The sequence below is a fragment of the Amphiprion ocellaris genome, chromosome 21 (assembly GCF_022539595.1).
Source record: "Amphiprion ocellaris isolate individual 3 ecotype Okinawa chromosome 21, ASM2253959v1, whole genome shotgun sequence".
Taxonomy (NCBI): Eukaryota; Metazoa; Chordata; class Actinopteri; family Pomacentridae; genus Amphiprion; species Amphiprion ocellaris.
In genome coordinates this window covers 15827234-15844273 of record NC_072786.1, presented here as the reverse complement: position 1 = coordinate 15844273, position 17040 = coordinate 15827234, and the positions used below count along the sequence as shown (strand labels likewise).

The window sequence follows — 17040 nt, the reverse complement described above, 5'->3', positions numbered from 1 at the left end:
TATGTTGGTTATGGCGCTCACAACTGTTGTACTCCACAATGTCGATTACAGATGCAGAGAGAGTCTTCTTCCTGAAGGGAGCGTGGACAGCAGCTTTCATAATATTAGCAATCTCGGTGGTATTTTGAGTTGACAAACTGAAAGACAACTTCCGGGTACATGTGAGACTTTATTTTATTTCCTAAATGTGATCCAACATGAGGCCTTTAAAGGATTAATTATAATTAATTTTAATTAATTAATTATAACGCCTGTTTTTTAATAATTATTATTATATTATTATAATTAAATAATTTTGTGGCATCATTATTTCTACTGATTATGAAAGTATTCTACTCATTGAACCTGAGGACAAACCAACATTAAAACAATAACATTACATTACTGTTACAAGAAACAGAAGTCTTCAAATGATCAGTTGAATTATAAACAGGTTTATCACTTCATTTTAGGGTAGAAATAAAAGATAGTTAGCCTAAAATGTTGGTAAGAATCCATTGTTATTACTGGAAAAAATGTGAAAATATACATATTCACATGTACAAATGTATAATATCACTATTATAAGATCCGTCGTTAGTCTGTAGACTCTGATGCAAAATAGACAGATAGTGTGAGTAAAATTGTTGAAAATATAATTTTCCTGTTTGCAAAAGCTTATATGATCATGGCTGCTCATGTGTCTTGCTTTATTGGGCCCTTTCCATTGCTGTGTTTTCAGATCTAAGCTCATTAATCTTTGAATTTCAGTGCATGTTTGTAATTTTCTTCCATTTTTGATACATCTGCTTTCACCCTCAATTTTTGCACATCCTCTTTCTCTCTTCACTCTGTAAATACTTCACTGAATCGAACCAAAGCACCTCTCCCTACCATTTCTGTCTAATATTGGCAACCAACAGCTACTACTGTTGGCATTTAGCTTCTTTAATAAAATTACCCTGATCACTTGATCAATAAGTTTCTGGTAAATAAACTCCACAACACTGATCACCGCAGCCCAGTCAAGAAGTAAACAATACAAGGAAACCAAGGTTCTAATATTTTCTAGGAGATAGTGATGTGTATTCAGTAACATTAATATTTTTGTGTGTTTGGTATCTCCCAACCAGCTGGATATATTAGGGAAAGGTTTGGCAGCAGCTCAGGATATGAACATGCTGTGCTGTAGACAGGAGAAGAAGAAAGGGAAATATCCTCCTGTGGCTTTCATAAGACAAAGAGAACAGGAAGTGTCCCCAGTTTCATCAGTGTCTTTAGGTAAGACTATGTGTATGGTTCAGGATGGAGGATGCAGTCTGAAAAAGAGCAAAATATGCAGGTAAACAAACCTTGTTTATCGGGTAAACAAGCACAACCTATTCATACCATAATCAGCGCGACAGAAGTGGACAGTAATAACTGTGAGCTCTTTATTCAGTGTAACTAAATGAAGCTGCATGGATGTTCTTTGACAGCGAGGCTCATCAGAATGTCTAAGTCCTTGAGATGTGTGGAGGGCAAACAGGGACGTGGCCTTGGTTAATGTGCCAACAGGCGAACGTCTGATCCATGTGCCCATATCACTGCTGGCATGAATAAAAAGGCACCCACTGTACGCCCAGGCTTGGCTTTAACTCTGTCCTGCAATGCATACTAACAACAAGCTCAACCAGTAGGGAGATTTGCCTGGCCTCAATCATTAGCATAGAGTTAAGGGATTATTCAGATCACTGCCTGAAATCCTTTAATTGTAATAGTACACAAAAATTCATCTGCAGCAGAAAGAGCCCATCTCATTTCACAGAGCAAAGTTGACTTGTTGCCTTTTGTCAAATTTGGGGGTGATTCTATGGATAGCTGTTTGAGTGTGCATGTTCTTAAGCTGTTGTGTGTCTAAATCATTAATTCAAAATGGAAACCAGAAATCTGGCAGCAAATACATGACCCTGGATTTGAGGGGTTAATTAAAAGCAAATTAAAAGTCATTAAGTCTGCAAAACACCTGCTTTTTTAGGAACATGTCAAAAAAGGATGTCATTAATGTGCTAATACCAAATCCCCCTTGCTTTATTTATGGTTTTCTTTTAGGCAGCATCACAATAGGAGAGGATTCACACTCACACACACACGCACACACATTATTATCCACAGTCAATATTGACCACCGTGCCTGAGCTAATTGGAAAAGTAAACCTGCAAAGACTCATGTTTGGGCCTAACTAAGCAGAAGGTTCAAAAGGATAATGGAAACGGTGTAAAAAGAAAATAATATCATCTGTGCAGGCTGAATGGCTTGGGGGAAACATGGGTGGAATAACACAATTGAGAGCAGACTGCTCATCAATCAATCAATCTTTATTGGTCATTGCACATTTTCATATACAACGAAATTTCATTTGAGCTGCCCTGCCAATGACAGCTCCGGCTGCTGCGCAGTGCTGCGCGCACCTTTCTTGAAGAAAAAAAGAAAAAGGACATGTTGGGATCTGGGTAGGGATAGCAGAGGGTAAAAGAAAAAAAAAAGGCTCGTTGTACCAAATGAAACCTCCAATGTTGGGAAATTCAATTTGAGAAGGAACCTAAAAAAAACAAACCCGCAAACAGGCAAAGCATGACGTTAGACAAGGATAGTTGGGATAAGGATGTGGGGTGGTGGAGGGGGGAGCACTGCACAGTTAGCCGGTTCCTGTGCAGGTGCACGGATTCCTGACTCCTGTGCATAGCGAGGGAAGCTTGTGGAGGCAGGGGGGAGGGGGGATATGGGAATGTGTGTGTGAATGTTTAGCTCAGTCCTCAGTTCATGAGTCCGAATGTTTGTGTATGCGTGTAGCCCATCTTCTTCCGTCTCAGACCTCCGGTGTCTCAGATTCGCGAGGGTGGGAGCGCGATAACACAGCAAGGTTGCTATGGAGACGTCCTCGGTTGGCCCGGTCCAAAAGTCAACAGGTGTCCTTGGGAAAGTGGGGGGGGGGTTTAGGAGAGCTATCTCTTGGCCATGAAACTTCCAGAGGAGTTTGTTATTGTTCCAGGGGCGCCAGAATGTAATCAGTTTCCTTCTTGTTTGGTCGGGAGAGAGGAACAGTTTCACCTTCCCCCTACTGCTCTCAACAATTTTAGACCTCAGCTGTAGCGATTCTCACCCTGATGGCTTCCAATCTGCGACTCAAATCAACAGTCACACCAAGCAAATTGTTCATCTTACGATTGAGTTCGTCATAACGAGAATCGGCAGCCGTGATCCGTTCGTTTGCATAGACCAGCAGAGTTTGGACGTCGTTTCTGTCTGCGGTCTTCCTGATTTTCCAGAAGCTCAGGCCAGTGAACAAGCCAATTATCAGCAGGCCTGTCATCATAAATCCGAATATATAAACATCTTCCACGTCCTCCACGGATAGGGGTGCCAGGCACATGATCCCCTTCCACTTCCCCCAGGCATCGATCACGTAACCAGAGGCGAAACTCCCATCCGGGCAGGTAGGCTCCCCTAGGCCTGTGCTCTTTGTGGCGACAATCTTGTCAATTGCGTTGAGAGACCAGTTAATCAATTCCATGATCGGTGTTTCGAAGGTCCAGTGCCAAGCAATCGCTCCAAGTCAGACAGATGAGACGAAGACGAAGAAATGCAGCAAGCAGGGAGACAAGAGGGTAGGGAGGAACAGAGATAGCGGAGCAAGGAAAAGTGCGACCGCCTCCTACGAGAGCTGAGAGCAAATCAAAGGAGGCAATCTGGCTAAGCTTGTCCCTGCCCGTCGTGTGGCGTCTGCCAACCCAGACATGAGCACTAGTGATCTTCATCATAGCTCACCTCAGGCTAGGATTAACAGGCCACTAACTCCCTGTAAAACCCTCCCCCTGAAAGCCACAGTGAATTGGCAGTGTACAGGCAGGCACAAACTGCAGACAGATACATACACATAAAAATTCATAGAAGAACACATACTCAGACATACTGTACCCATATACCCTAACCTTCCCTTTACCTCCTTGCTTTACCCTAAAGGCTACTACTGTTGCAGTGACTCTAAATCAAAGTGAAAATTCTCTCCCAAAGGATGGGGCGTGGCTGAGTTTAGGGGCATTCACTGAATGTACCCCATCCAGCAAGTGGCTTGTCCTCTGCGGCAGAGCAGCCTAATTACAGTGGGCTCTGCTTCGACGGGAATAGAACTAGCTGCCAATACTATTGATAATTCACACAGACTAAGCTGTCGCAGGGAATAGGGATGGGCAAGTGGAAATGACTCAGTTTTATTAGCTTCCACTGCCCTTTGATGTGCAGTCAAGAGCGAGACATGCCAAGATACTCATGCCAGATGGAAGCACTACAGCTGAAAGGTGTCTCAATCCTTTTAACATAACTCTTTTTGCATGTGAAACCTCGAACGATAGCTATTAGTCTGACATAGCCAAACATTTCCCTACAATTTATTTCACCATGTTTTATAACTTAGCTGGCTCGATATGAAGAGGCTGGCTGGCTGGTGCAGCAGTGAAAGCTATGCAGATTTGTGGTCATTGTCATAATGTGCTATATTTGCCGCTCGAAAATTTAGACCCCTTAACCAACAGCTCAACAAGTTCTACACAAAACATTTCTGGAATCTCTGCCATGTTCTAGAGCTTAGTCTAACCCTGGCATGATGCTCTTTTCTTAGTGTCCCCCTGGTCTAGAAAGGAATTTGGTTACTAAACAGATGCAAAGCAACACAAAAATTGATGATGTTGAACTCTTTCTACTCTGGACCAGGTTCAGGACTCACCTCAGGCTTCTTGACTCGCCCCTCCTGGAAGGAACATGTGCGAGGGTCATGGGTACAGTCGTGCCTGTATTTACACCAGTGGCATTGGTAGGGACTACTCACACATGAAAGACACCTAGAATGAGAGCAGAGCAGAGGGCAGGCAGAGTTTTTAATTAATACTGACCTTCAGCCAATACACTGGAGAACAAAAGCTCAATATGCCTACTTAGTTATGTATACAATACAATTTCAATGCCTCAACTATTGATGCTAGTTTTTTTGGCAATATTAAGGAATAAAAATTGTGACAAGGAATTTGCTAGCAAGTTCCAACTTCAAATGTTAAGGAAGAGAAAGACAAAATCTGACTTCAAATGCTGCATATTTAGGTCCATCTGGTTAAATTCTTTTGCATTTAGCACTCAAAAATTGGTAGAGGAAAAAATGTGTATTATATATTGTTGCATGCTGTTACTGAAGGGCATTTAAAAGCTATTAGTAGACAAATACTTACGATTTGTGCACACTACAGTTGTAGAAAACAAAACTGGTATTTGCAAATGCCAGGCCTGTCTCTTTGGACTTGAGATAGAGCTGCACAATCTGGTGGTCACCTATAGAAAAACAGAGCGTAGTCAAAATAAATGGTGTGTTACACAGAAGTATACAAAATGTTTTGTGTTCCCATAAAACAGCACGACAAGGAAGCATGAATTGCTTTTGTTTCAGAACAAATTTACTGAACCCATTACTGACAGTTTCATTCAACTCTAGAAATAAACAGAAACAAAACAGTATTATAATGGTAGCGTGTCAGAGCTACTTTTTCCAGCATAAGCAGCACAAGCACTTTTAAAGAACCTCAGCCTATATGATAATCATTTCATTCCCTTGTTCAAATATCCTTTCTCGGTGTGTAGTCACATTGGATTTTCCCATAAAGAAAAGATAACTGCACTGCTCGGAGCCACAGGTTGTTGCACTGGTAAAGGCAGTATCTTAAGAGAAGAAGAGCAGAAGGGTTTTGTTGGGTTAAGTCTCCCTATTCCTGCCTCCTTATGAGAAACAAAAGTTGGTGCACACGCATTTCCCTGGGGATGGACAATATTCCCCCAGAAAAGTCTTTGAGAGTGTCTTTGACAAGGTAAGGGAGAATAAAATGAAACAGAAACCATGTGTGTGTTTGTGTGTAAGTGTGTGCGTGCATGAGAGCTTGCGCCTCATCTGTATTTGGTGTGTCCTTTTGTCTGGCACTAATGAAGGAGTTCATGTTTAATTCAACAGCACATCCACACATCTAACTGCTCCCTCTCTACACTACCTTCGCACCTCCCTCTCTCATCCCCACTCTATCTCTATACACAGGTCTCTTCACTTCCTTCCACACTGCGACTCCTTCTTCTCCCCTGTGTCTCTCTCCATCTCTCTAACAAAGAAGGAATCATTCATCAATCACAGTAAAGCACCGATGACAACGGATCTGTCCTAATTAGGCCACCTAAATGTTACCTTGAAGCCTGCTAACACTATCTATCCCTCCCTCTCTCTTCACTCCATCCGTCGCTCTCCCTTTCCTCTCTTTCAGCCAAGCTTAGACTAATGAGTGCTAGTGAAAATGGAAGAGGAAAAATTCAAATATGTGAAATATTTTTCTCTTCTAAAAGCAGGGGAGCTACGTATATTTGCGGGTGTGGGAAAGCAAAAGATATGGAGACATGCTTTATGCCTCATTTGTTCTTGTCTCAGTGTACATATTGACACATCTATGTTTGCATGACTGCAGCATTATCAGCTTTACATGTGGCTGACATGGTAAACATTAAACAAATGCTTTTAATTCCCCAAAGCACCCTCAGGCTCCCCGTCAGCTGTACATCTGTACATGTCTGTCTGTGGATTACTTTATTATACTGGTGTCATGTGTTTGTTCAGGTCGCTGTATTTACGTGTGATTCTTCCGTTCTTGTGGTTGCACCGAATGAATAAAGGGAAATGTGAATGTCTGTTAATGTGTACAGCCGAGACTTAAAAGGTCTCACCAGCACTGTAGAAAATGCTGGTTTTCTGCCTGCTGTAGCTTCATGTTTGGCGTTTAGATTCAATTTGTAAGCAATGTACAGATAATGTTTTTGTAAATGACACAAGAAATAGTGAACATCATGGTCATTAGAAATTTTGAGCATGTCAATGTGGAGTACTAGTGATGATCTCCATTTTTTTGGTCATTTTTTTCTTTTTTTTTTGAAAAATATGGAAGAATGGCACTTTCATTATCTCAACGTGAGGACAGTTATGGGTTGGTGGTGAAAGATTGCCTGCCTGCGGACAGACCTTCCCAGATGGGAGTTTCGTTCAGTTAGACCAGGCTTAGCCAACCCCAGAGAGAGGAGGTGAGAAGCAGGGACAATGAAAGAGGAAAAATATTTTCCTTCTTTGCATGTGAATAACTACTGTCAGAAATGTTTTAACTGAAAGTAATAGAAACGGTGACACTGTCTGTGGGGGTGGGTAATCCCTGGGCTCTCTGTTAGCTGCAACACTGTAGTAAGAACACTTAGCTGTGCAGATTGATATTCTCCTTTTTGTACTGGGGTTAACTGGGGTCCCACCACTCCCTCTGGAGCATATCCGCACTGAGGGAGGGAGGTAAGTAAATCCCACAGCATACTCATAACTAATGTTCATTCAATTACTAAACATGTCCTACGGCAGTGCTCCAAGGCCTGTTGAGTTACTGTTGGCAATGAGAAAACAAAAATTCACAGAACACTTATTGCCTTAGGACGAGCATGCTGCTGACTGCAGGTAAAACCTCCAGATGAGTGTGTGTTTTCGTGAAAGACACGTATACTTGTATTCAACAGGTGCTCTAAGGTTGAATACCAGCTGTTTCCAACAATGGGTTTTTATACATAATTTTCCTAATTTTATAGTCCTACTTCCTTCCGATCACAGGCTCTCGTGTCAAGTACAGAGACATTTTGTGTATATATTGATGACATGTATGACCTGCACCACTGGATTGCATTGAATAGTATGTGTCTTGATCATGGTTTTGTTGCTTTTTGGCCTTTTACCTTTGTCAACTATAATGCGTGGCATTTCCTTTTCAGCAGGGGAGGAGCACTTGATCCGGTTTCCTTCTACCAAGCCATTCATCTCAGCCAAGTCCTCAAAGGTGCAGTTGACACCTGCAGAAAGTTCTGGGACGTTATGGGCTTCCAACACCAACTGTAGAAAGAGAAAGACAGAAAAATGTTACAAGTTGTCAATATTCTGTGCAATATTATACGACATATTAATTTATTAGGAATTGATATAACAAATATAATCCAAAAATAACCAGTTGAGCACATGAAGGTAATTAATAGCTGACAGCAACAACTATTAAAGTTTAAATGGCTTCACATTTTCATAAGCAGATACCACACAGTGAAAATCAGTCATCAGTTTAAAATACCAGTGATGAAGCATGATGTATAGTTGCCCCCATGGTCAGAGATGAACAAGTTAGATGTGTGCCCAAGCAGTTATATGGCTACAGTTCTGACACATCTGTGAGCACTTCAGATTGGTTTTGGAGCCAGCATGCTCTTCAAATATGACTGTAACACAATATTGCTGAGGAGAGCAACAGCTGCAAGTTCTGTGCAGAGTAAAGATCCATCTCCAGAGTGGTCAGTGGCCTGAGGAGCCACTGGGGGATTCTTGAATGAGGCATCAGATGCATATCCTGCCCAGATGTCCAAACATCATCAAAACACTCTGATGCAAAAAGACACAGATTGACTTAGAACTGAAACCAGTGTAATCTTAATAGGCCATATGTGACAGTAGCAAGTACTACTACACTACTACCTGTCTTGCCACCTCCCATAATACCTTCTTGAATGTATAAACTGTTTGGATTTCACATCCCTCCTCAATTTTCTGACTCCCTGGCTCTGTGAGAAATTGATGTTTTAGTGGAATGTGTTTGGGATACAGAAAAAGAAATGACATAAAAGCAAAAGTTAAAGTATCTGGAAGGACAATGAGTTAAAGAAGAGACTGAACAAGCCAATTGAAGCTACTGTAAATGTGGGATGAAAAGAGACTATGACCAAGAGGAGGAAAGTACTAGCAGATGGACTGGGATGAACAAACGATGCAGTGAACAATAAAGGAGAAGAGAAAGGTCCAGGCATGCAGACCACTGGACAGCAAGGAAAAGGGAACTCGAGGACATAAAGAATGCAAATTTTCCCACTTCATTTTGAAATGCTGTGTAAGCTGTATCTGCACCTCAGGAAAATGGCTTCGGGTGAAGTAGAAAGAGAAAAGGAAAAAAACATGTCCTTGAATGAAAGGAGAAGAAAAAAACAGGGTTGTGGAGTAGGGTCAAGACCAAAATATACATATTGATGGAAAACTGTGTCTGCAAGGGGTCCTTGGTCTAGGCATTGATTTGAAGCGTAGCCCATAGTACACTTGTGACGTGACGCTAAAAGCTGCCTCAGCGGCAGAGAAGGGCTGACCTGCGCTGTTTTTATATTGCTGTTTAATGAAAAGAAGGCAGCGAAAGTGTGAACAGATATACAGCAACCCGCATAAGATGGACAGTGGATGACTACGCTTCGATCTCTTACACACTCTACCTCTCACCTTTTCCATCTCTTGCTTTTATTTTTCCTTTAAAGAGGGAAATGCAACCAGACTCAGAGTTTTCTCAATTACATTTACGTAGCCGTGGATAAGCCTGACTACAGCAGTGCTGCATAAATATGAAAATAACATACTCATGTTAACAGAAACAGCCGCCACACAGACACACACATGCACAAATGGTGTCCTGTGGTTTAAAAAGCACCATGTCTAATGCTGTGAATATGTGATGCTGTTCATGTTGCCATGGTGAAAAAAACATCTTAGCTGCAGAGGGACTTTATTCAAAAGCAGTCTGATGCCACAAAAAAAAAGGCGAGAGAAAAACATTTGACTTCGCTTTAGTTGTTCTTACAGTAATTTTAAAGTAAGTCCTAAATTAGCCTACAAATGCCATTACTTACACTGTACACTTGCCTAACTTTGACATAACTGATTGTAATCTATAAAATCATACTAATGATACACACATCACTGATAACTAATTTCGATTTGTTTATCTTAATGACCACATTTTTTCTGCATACATATAGAGACAGCTCATAGTACAGCAGAATAAACTTTTTATGAATGACCAAAGAGAGAATGATAAGTCAAAGGAAATAATAGCTTTTTCTAGAATGAGTCTGACTTCAGCAGTGATGTGTCCTTGTTTCTCTCAAGAGTTCCTGTGCCTTATCTTTCCAAACAAATATGTAATAACACAAAGGTCAAGGAGGAGCCCCTGTCTGTCTGGCAGTATCCTCTGCCCAGCATTCAGCTGGATGGAATATGTGTGGCAAAAGGTTAAACACTCTGAAGACTCTGGCTTGAAAAACCTCTCACACACATACATACACCCATGAATATCATTAGAGTGATGCAGAAGTGTACCTCTGAAAATCAGCAGCTCACATGTGACCCTCTGAGCAGCGCAGATGGAGAAAAGTCATTCTGGCTTGACTTTAGAAAACAATACTGGATATTTATGCACTTACTTGGTCTATGAAACTCAAAGCCATCTACATATAACCAATAAACAAGAAATGTGACATCACTTGGCAGTGTTTAAAATCAGTGGGATATTCATAACATTTAGTGTCAGTGCCTTTAAAATGGACGATCATTCAACACTATGGAGAAATGCAGTAAGCCTTGAAAGATTTAGAATAGCATAACGTGTTCAGGTAATGTCAGATTTTCTGCTTAGCACACATAAAGCCACTTAAAAAGATGAAAATCCATTTGTTACTTGTTCTAATAAAATAAATAGCAACTGAAATGGGTTTTTGATCTGGGTAAAAGCTGGGACACAGCAAGAAAGCAACCACATGTTTATATTTGATTGGTTTCAATTAACAATCAGCAAAGAGTGTGTATTATACCTGTATACCATATTCTTTCCTTCCAGATATAAATTCTAGCTTATAGTTTATATACTCTGCTCGCAGGTGGAGTTACAAAACTGAAATAAACAATGATCCAAGTGCTTGTGTTTCTCCAGTTCCTGCAGAGACATATTTCTGTTGAAATGGATCACAGCTCCTTGCACTCTAATCAATACACTTAAACAATCAAAAACAATTCAGACCTTTTAAACCTGGCAGCTGTTTCGGAATGAAATGTCCAGGGGGAAAAGTGCTGCATTTAGCTGCCAACAATCACAATAAACACAGCTGAGCTAAACAGGATGCTGTTAATGATTGTTGACATTTGTTGAGCGTGTATTTCACTGGACAGGACTGTAAGTTGTGAGGTCAGGATTTGAAGGATGCATGTTGGCAGGCGGTAAAATGATATAAAGCAGGATTACAGAGTGAACAGTGGCTACTAATCAGTATTTAGAGCATAATTACATCATATTACAAATTATGCTTGAGAGTGTGATATTGTCAATCTGCCAGACAAGATTTTCTCACTAGCAACATATTCAGCTATCCACACTATTTAATGCAATGTGGCTCCACTGAGAACAACAGTTTGCTTGCTTGAAGTGTTTTTTCTTACTGAAAGACAAATATATTGAGTGACTACTAATTAAAAATTGGCCACATTATATCTCCAAGTGGCACAAGAAAGAAGCACACAAAGTTAATGATAAGCAGTATCTATTTGAGACATTTGGGAGAGAAGCATCATCAGGTATTCTTGATAGATGACACTGTTCATCTCAAACCTTAAAACAGTCATTGTTGCTCTTTTATTGTACATGATACAGTGTTTTCTTCTACTCACCGTGACACTAAACTGGGACACTGATATGTTGTTGGGGTGGACACTGAGACGCACACACTGCTTGATGTCCGATGCAAAGCGCCGGGGCTCTGATGAGCGCTCACATTTCTCCTTCCTGGCGCACCTGTTTAAAACACAAGAGGGGGGGCGTTATTCGCAGACTACAAATACACACATGCACACAAGCATGCACACAGTACACAGTAACCTGATCAAAGCTTATTCCTTTCCACCTGTTGGCATCTGGGAAAAAGAGAATGTCCCACCCCTCCCTGACAGGTGGCGTTAGGCACATTTATCATATTTCCTCTCTGGCAGTGTACCAGCTACAGGGTCAATGAATGGAAGCTCAGTCAGCACAGGGGAGGGTCCAGTTGCATTTAAGACAATGCTTGCTCTATATGTGGAAGTGGAGCCGGCCAATTGGGAAAGAGGTAGGCCTCGTCTTTGTAAAGCCGTCTTAATGACTGGCATTCATGGGCAATGCCAAATGCAGGTGGAGATGTGGATGCTGGTGGGGGGTAGGATAGATTACTCCCCCCTCTCAAAACCAGACCAGGTGGTCTAATCCAGTCCATTACAGTGGTTTGGGGAAATGGAGGACTGGACCCTTTGTACACTAAGAGGAATTTACTGACTCCTGCTCCATATACTATCCCATGATAGACTGCAGGGTCATTCATAGCTGGAAGATCAAAACGGGTTTGTATGAGAGCTGCAATTCATTGCCACCAACACCCTTGCAGTGAAAAGTTTTCATCTTAACTATTCCAGGAGAAAAACCGATGGAGTCGTTGATAAATGTATTCTTGATGAGAAATTCTGTGAGAAATAAACCAGCCCAAACTGTGATATAACCTCAACCTTGTTCTCTACACACACACACACACACACACACACTTACGCACACCCTTGTTCTCATCTAATCCCCTCATAAACTTATTCAAGTTTAATCCCCTATTGATTTAGACAAAAACTTGCAGCGCAATTAGCAACCTGGCAAATCCACAGAGTGTCCTAAAAGTTCTTTAGAGAAATAAAAGGCTGGAAAGAAAGGAAGAGGTCATAATGAACGAAGGAAAGAAAGACTTTCGAGGTGGTTGACGTCTGAGATACAGTAATACCTTAGGTGCAGACAGAAGCTTTTTCTCCTGAATTGGAGCGATTGAGGGAGGGTGGGTTCTGACCTGACATGAGCATTGTAAAGTTAAGCAGCCTAACGTGCTGCTAAGAAGACAGACATAAAGAAAACGAAAAGAAATAATCTGTTTGAGAGAGGGAGAGAACAGGAGGAGGGGTAAAGACTGCTGGAGAGAGGGGAAAAGAAAGGAAAAGAGAGGCAAGATTTAGAGGAATGCAACCATTGTTGGCTTTCTGTGAAGCTTTCCCTACTAAGCCGGTTTGAGTAGGGGTTTAATCACTTCAGGTTCCTTTGTGCTTTTCTATCACTGATGTCTGTGCCTCCTTTTCCAGCACTGATTTAATAAGACCGCATCATATAAGTAGCCTCCAGGCAAACAACCCACATAGAAAACCCACAAATGCACACTTTAACCTACAAATATATATATAATAGACATACACACACAGTTTACTTCCTTGAATACCCACAGGTCTGTTGTTTACACCTAAGAAAAAGGCAACACTGTAAGAAGATGCTCAGATAGAAATAGTGTAAATGTTTGCCTGGTATGGGTTTTGTTTGTGTGTATAATTATGATGGCATTTGTTCCTTGACAGTGTCACTGTGTATTGTATTTTGGTAGAAAAATGTCACATTTCATGCCAACATGACTAGCTGTATTGCATTATTAGCGTTAACTGGCACAGTCCCTGCCAGTGAATCATCACTATGGGTGACTGAATCATTACTGAATTATAATTTTTAAAAAGAGTGAATAGAAGATTATACCACTCTGTCAGTTCATCCTCCTCTTTCTTTCCCCATCTCTCACACAGTCACACACACACACAGTATAAATATCTACATCTAAATACTGTTAACTGATTCCTGGGAGATGGTGAAGTGTCTGACAGCAGGTGATGAAACATGTTAATATAGAGAAAATACAATGGGCAAAATAATAGATACTGACAACAATAAATGAATATTAAACCCAGATTAAATGAATAAGGCATGCAGCTGCCCTCCCGTTAGCTTCAATCAAGTGCTGTCACAGGAGACTAGAAATGTGCAGAGGCAGATGCACTTCAAGAAAAGGCCCCTGGTCAATGTTAACATCATTTCTCAGCTCAAAGTCTTTGCTGACATTGTTAAAATGAGATGCTGTCAATTCCAATCCACTGGTTATTTCTATGTTTTAATTTTGTGTTATTCTGTCATGACAGTTGTTTCACTGCTGGTTAACTTGCACCATTGCTTCCTGCAATAGTGCAGTTTGTGTGGCAAGCATAGATCATTTAAAATATGTTTAACAGCTATAACACTTGTTTTAAACAAAATGGATAGTCAAAACTCTCATAGCTGTCACATACCTGAAGCTGAACTGGCTGACTTACATATGTGAAGTTGAATATATGTGCATCTTAATAAATTTCATGTCCTTATGTTAACAAATATACTTCAAATAACTTCAAAAAATTATGTTTATATTTGCAGATACACCGTTCTACAGGACATGCCTGTTACATGACAGTTTGCATAAATCATTTCATTTTAAGCTAAATAATAGTTTGTTTATAAAGGTGAGGTTTAGGTTAAAGTTAGGCTAAAGTGGAGATTTAGGTTATGGTAAAGAAGGAAAATGATGCAGGAAGCAGTCTAAAAGGATGAAGAAGAATGAACTAGACATGCTGCAAAGACTTGTTAATGTTGACCTCGTGGCAAATTATGTTTTTTTCGGCTATTAAAGTGTGTGAGTCACACTGTACTCTGTTTATGAGAAATAATTACTTTGGCCAAGATATACAGCCCACAAGTTTTATCATCTGCAGACATTTATAATGTCTCTTAATACAGTTACAAGGCAACAAGACATAATGAGGAAGGGTGAGTGGAATAGTGCAACAACAAGGCTGGTATAGCTGGACCGGGGCCTGTTAATATACTATCATTAGAGAGCTTATATCACTCTGCTCTAAAAAGTGGACAGGGGGCAATTTGTTTTGCTTGTTAAGCAGATGTGCCGTGAATGAGGAATTTATCTTAAAAGACAAACACCTCCACTGAAGTTCAATAAAGTGCATCAGTCTTACGGAGGAACAGTGACCCCAAATTCTTATGGATTAACTTCCTATTCCTATTGAGGATATTTCTGTTTGAACCTTCTGCCTAGCAAGACTGTCAGATTAATAATGCTACATTTCATGTTACTCATATTTCATACTAATATCAAACTGTACATATTTGCAATCTGTGTGACCGTTATTTTCTAATGAATGACTTCTAGTAAACTTCCTTATACTCTCTTCTAATGCAGTTTTTTCAACATTGTAGTTGCAATCTCTAAAGACTAACAATTCTTCCTTCTCTCTGTCCTGCTATTATATATATATGTATGTATGTATGTATGTATGTATGTATGTATGTATGTATGTATGTATGTATGTATGTATGTATGTATGTATATACATACATACATACATACATACATACATACATACATACATACATACATACATACATACATACATACATATATATATATATATATACATATACGTACAGGTGACAAATGAGAGGAATAACCTGAACCACTGACCTCTACAGTAAAGGGACTTGGTGGCTTTGTTGTTCTGGGGGAGACTTTGTTTGGGTTCATTTGAGAGGGAAGGCTCACTGCAAATCAGTACGAAATTATTCTGAATGATCATTTTTATCACATTTGTCCTATGATGAAACATTTCTAAACGCTCCCATCCACACAGCAGGAGAGGTCTCTGACTTGTTTGATGAGTAGGAAAATAAGTCAAGTCATTTGCTATGGCACCACAATTCAGCCTAACTGAACACCTATGGAAGAATTTGGAAGAGTCTGTTAGACAGTGCCAACACCTAAATAAGTCACTGATTACTAGTATTTAATTTAATTTACCACTGAGCTAGCTACCTTGGCTAACTTGTTGATGCATTTGCCCCTTCCATCAAGTTGTATATGAGAAATAGTGAATAAACGATGTTTTTTAAAACACGACTGTCCTTCTCTATACATAGGAATCAAACCACATGAGAGAAAAGCTCTCTTCCAAGGCAGGATTTTCAACTAATAGTGTCATAGGCTGTTTTACATCTGGAACACAACACGGAAGTTGTGTTTTCACTTCAGTGCTCTATACTGTAGACCTGCAGAGAATGTAATTTTCATCTTCTCAGAGTTAGAAGTTCACTGACTTGCTGGGCAGGATGAAAAAGCCAACAAGTTGAATGATAAACCTTTCCATCACAGACAGACAATGCAGAGTCTATGACTCAGTACAAGTGGGAAGCTTCTTTTCTCTTCACCTCTGTATTTCCCTAAGGATGGGTAATGGTACTGCTGTGTAGGTTTTTCTCAGTGAAGACACAGTCGGAGGGCTATGCTAACAAACACAGAGTATTCCTGTAAAAAAGAATGCTCCTGGATCCACCTTTTGTGAAGCACAATCCAATTTCACCCACCAACACACCGTTTAACAGACAAACATTCAGAAGGAAGAAGACTGCTGCCATGATAAGTTTCCAGTCCTTCAGATTACATTCAAGGAAGATGAACAATTGTTCAGTGTTCTGCCATTTGAACAGCCTTCACATAGTTTTCTTTGGTAGTATTTTGTCTTCCATTTGCACGCTGAAGGAAAATGTCTATACCAATGCCCTGCATGGTTTCACTGCAGGGAACACCCATTCCTTTAATTCTCTGATAGCAGAGAAACCTACTGAGATACTAGTGGCTGGCCATTAACAGATATGTATTTGTCTTGCAGCCTCACCGAACCTCTCACATGCTGATTTGGACTGCATCCACGCCACAGTGAAAGACAATTTATGTAGCTGCTCTGGCTGACTTGGTGCTTCGGTGAAAGGATGCCATACATGGTTTAACTGATGTAAGAGGTGGGCAATATAGATAATTGTTTTCAATTGCTATCCACATGGACCTTGAAAGAAAAACAGATTGCATCGTTTGTAACAATGTGTAACAATCCCACCCTTTGTAAACAGCAAAGAATAGAGCGTTTAGGGAACCCCAGAGATCAAGCTATTCAGATTTCAAACAACAGTCATAAAAAGCCTGACTCAGGCTATCTTTTTAGCAGCGAATTAGATGTCCAACATCTATTCATTTGGTTAGTGATGCTGCTGTTGTGCAGCGCTGTTTGACAGACTGGCAATGACACATTATGAGAGCGAGCTGAAAGGATTAGATGAGCCCTGAATGAAAACTAATCTGCACTCTTGTTTCTCCCAGTCTTTGATAAGGTGACACAATTAGAGGGAGACTGAGGAGAGGGCAGAGAA

The 17040-nt window shown here is 40.5% G+C and overlaps 1 protein-coding gene across 3 annotated transcripts in view; it reads right to left on the bottom strand.

Moving 5' to 3' along the window:
* Positions 1-17040, bottom strand: part of plxna4 (plexin A4) — a 250805-nt gene that overhangs the window by 61016 nt on the left and 172749 nt on the right. For 2 of the 3 annotated variants that reach the window (XM_023274628.3, XM_023274627.3), the window contains exons 6-9: positions 11583-11706; positions 7802-7955; positions 5239-5338; positions 4743-4857 (exon numbers count right to left, since the gene is read on the bottom strand). In XM_023274628.3, the coding sequence (XP_023130396.1) occupies positions 4743-4857; positions 5239-5338; positions 7802-7955; positions 11583-11706 (493 nt within the window). Of the gene's footprint in view, positions 1-149; positions 1299-4742; positions 4858-5238; positions 5339-7801; positions 7956-11582; positions 11707-17040 lie in introns of those variants that run through there. The other variant, XM_023274629.3, reaches the window with a different exon arrangement.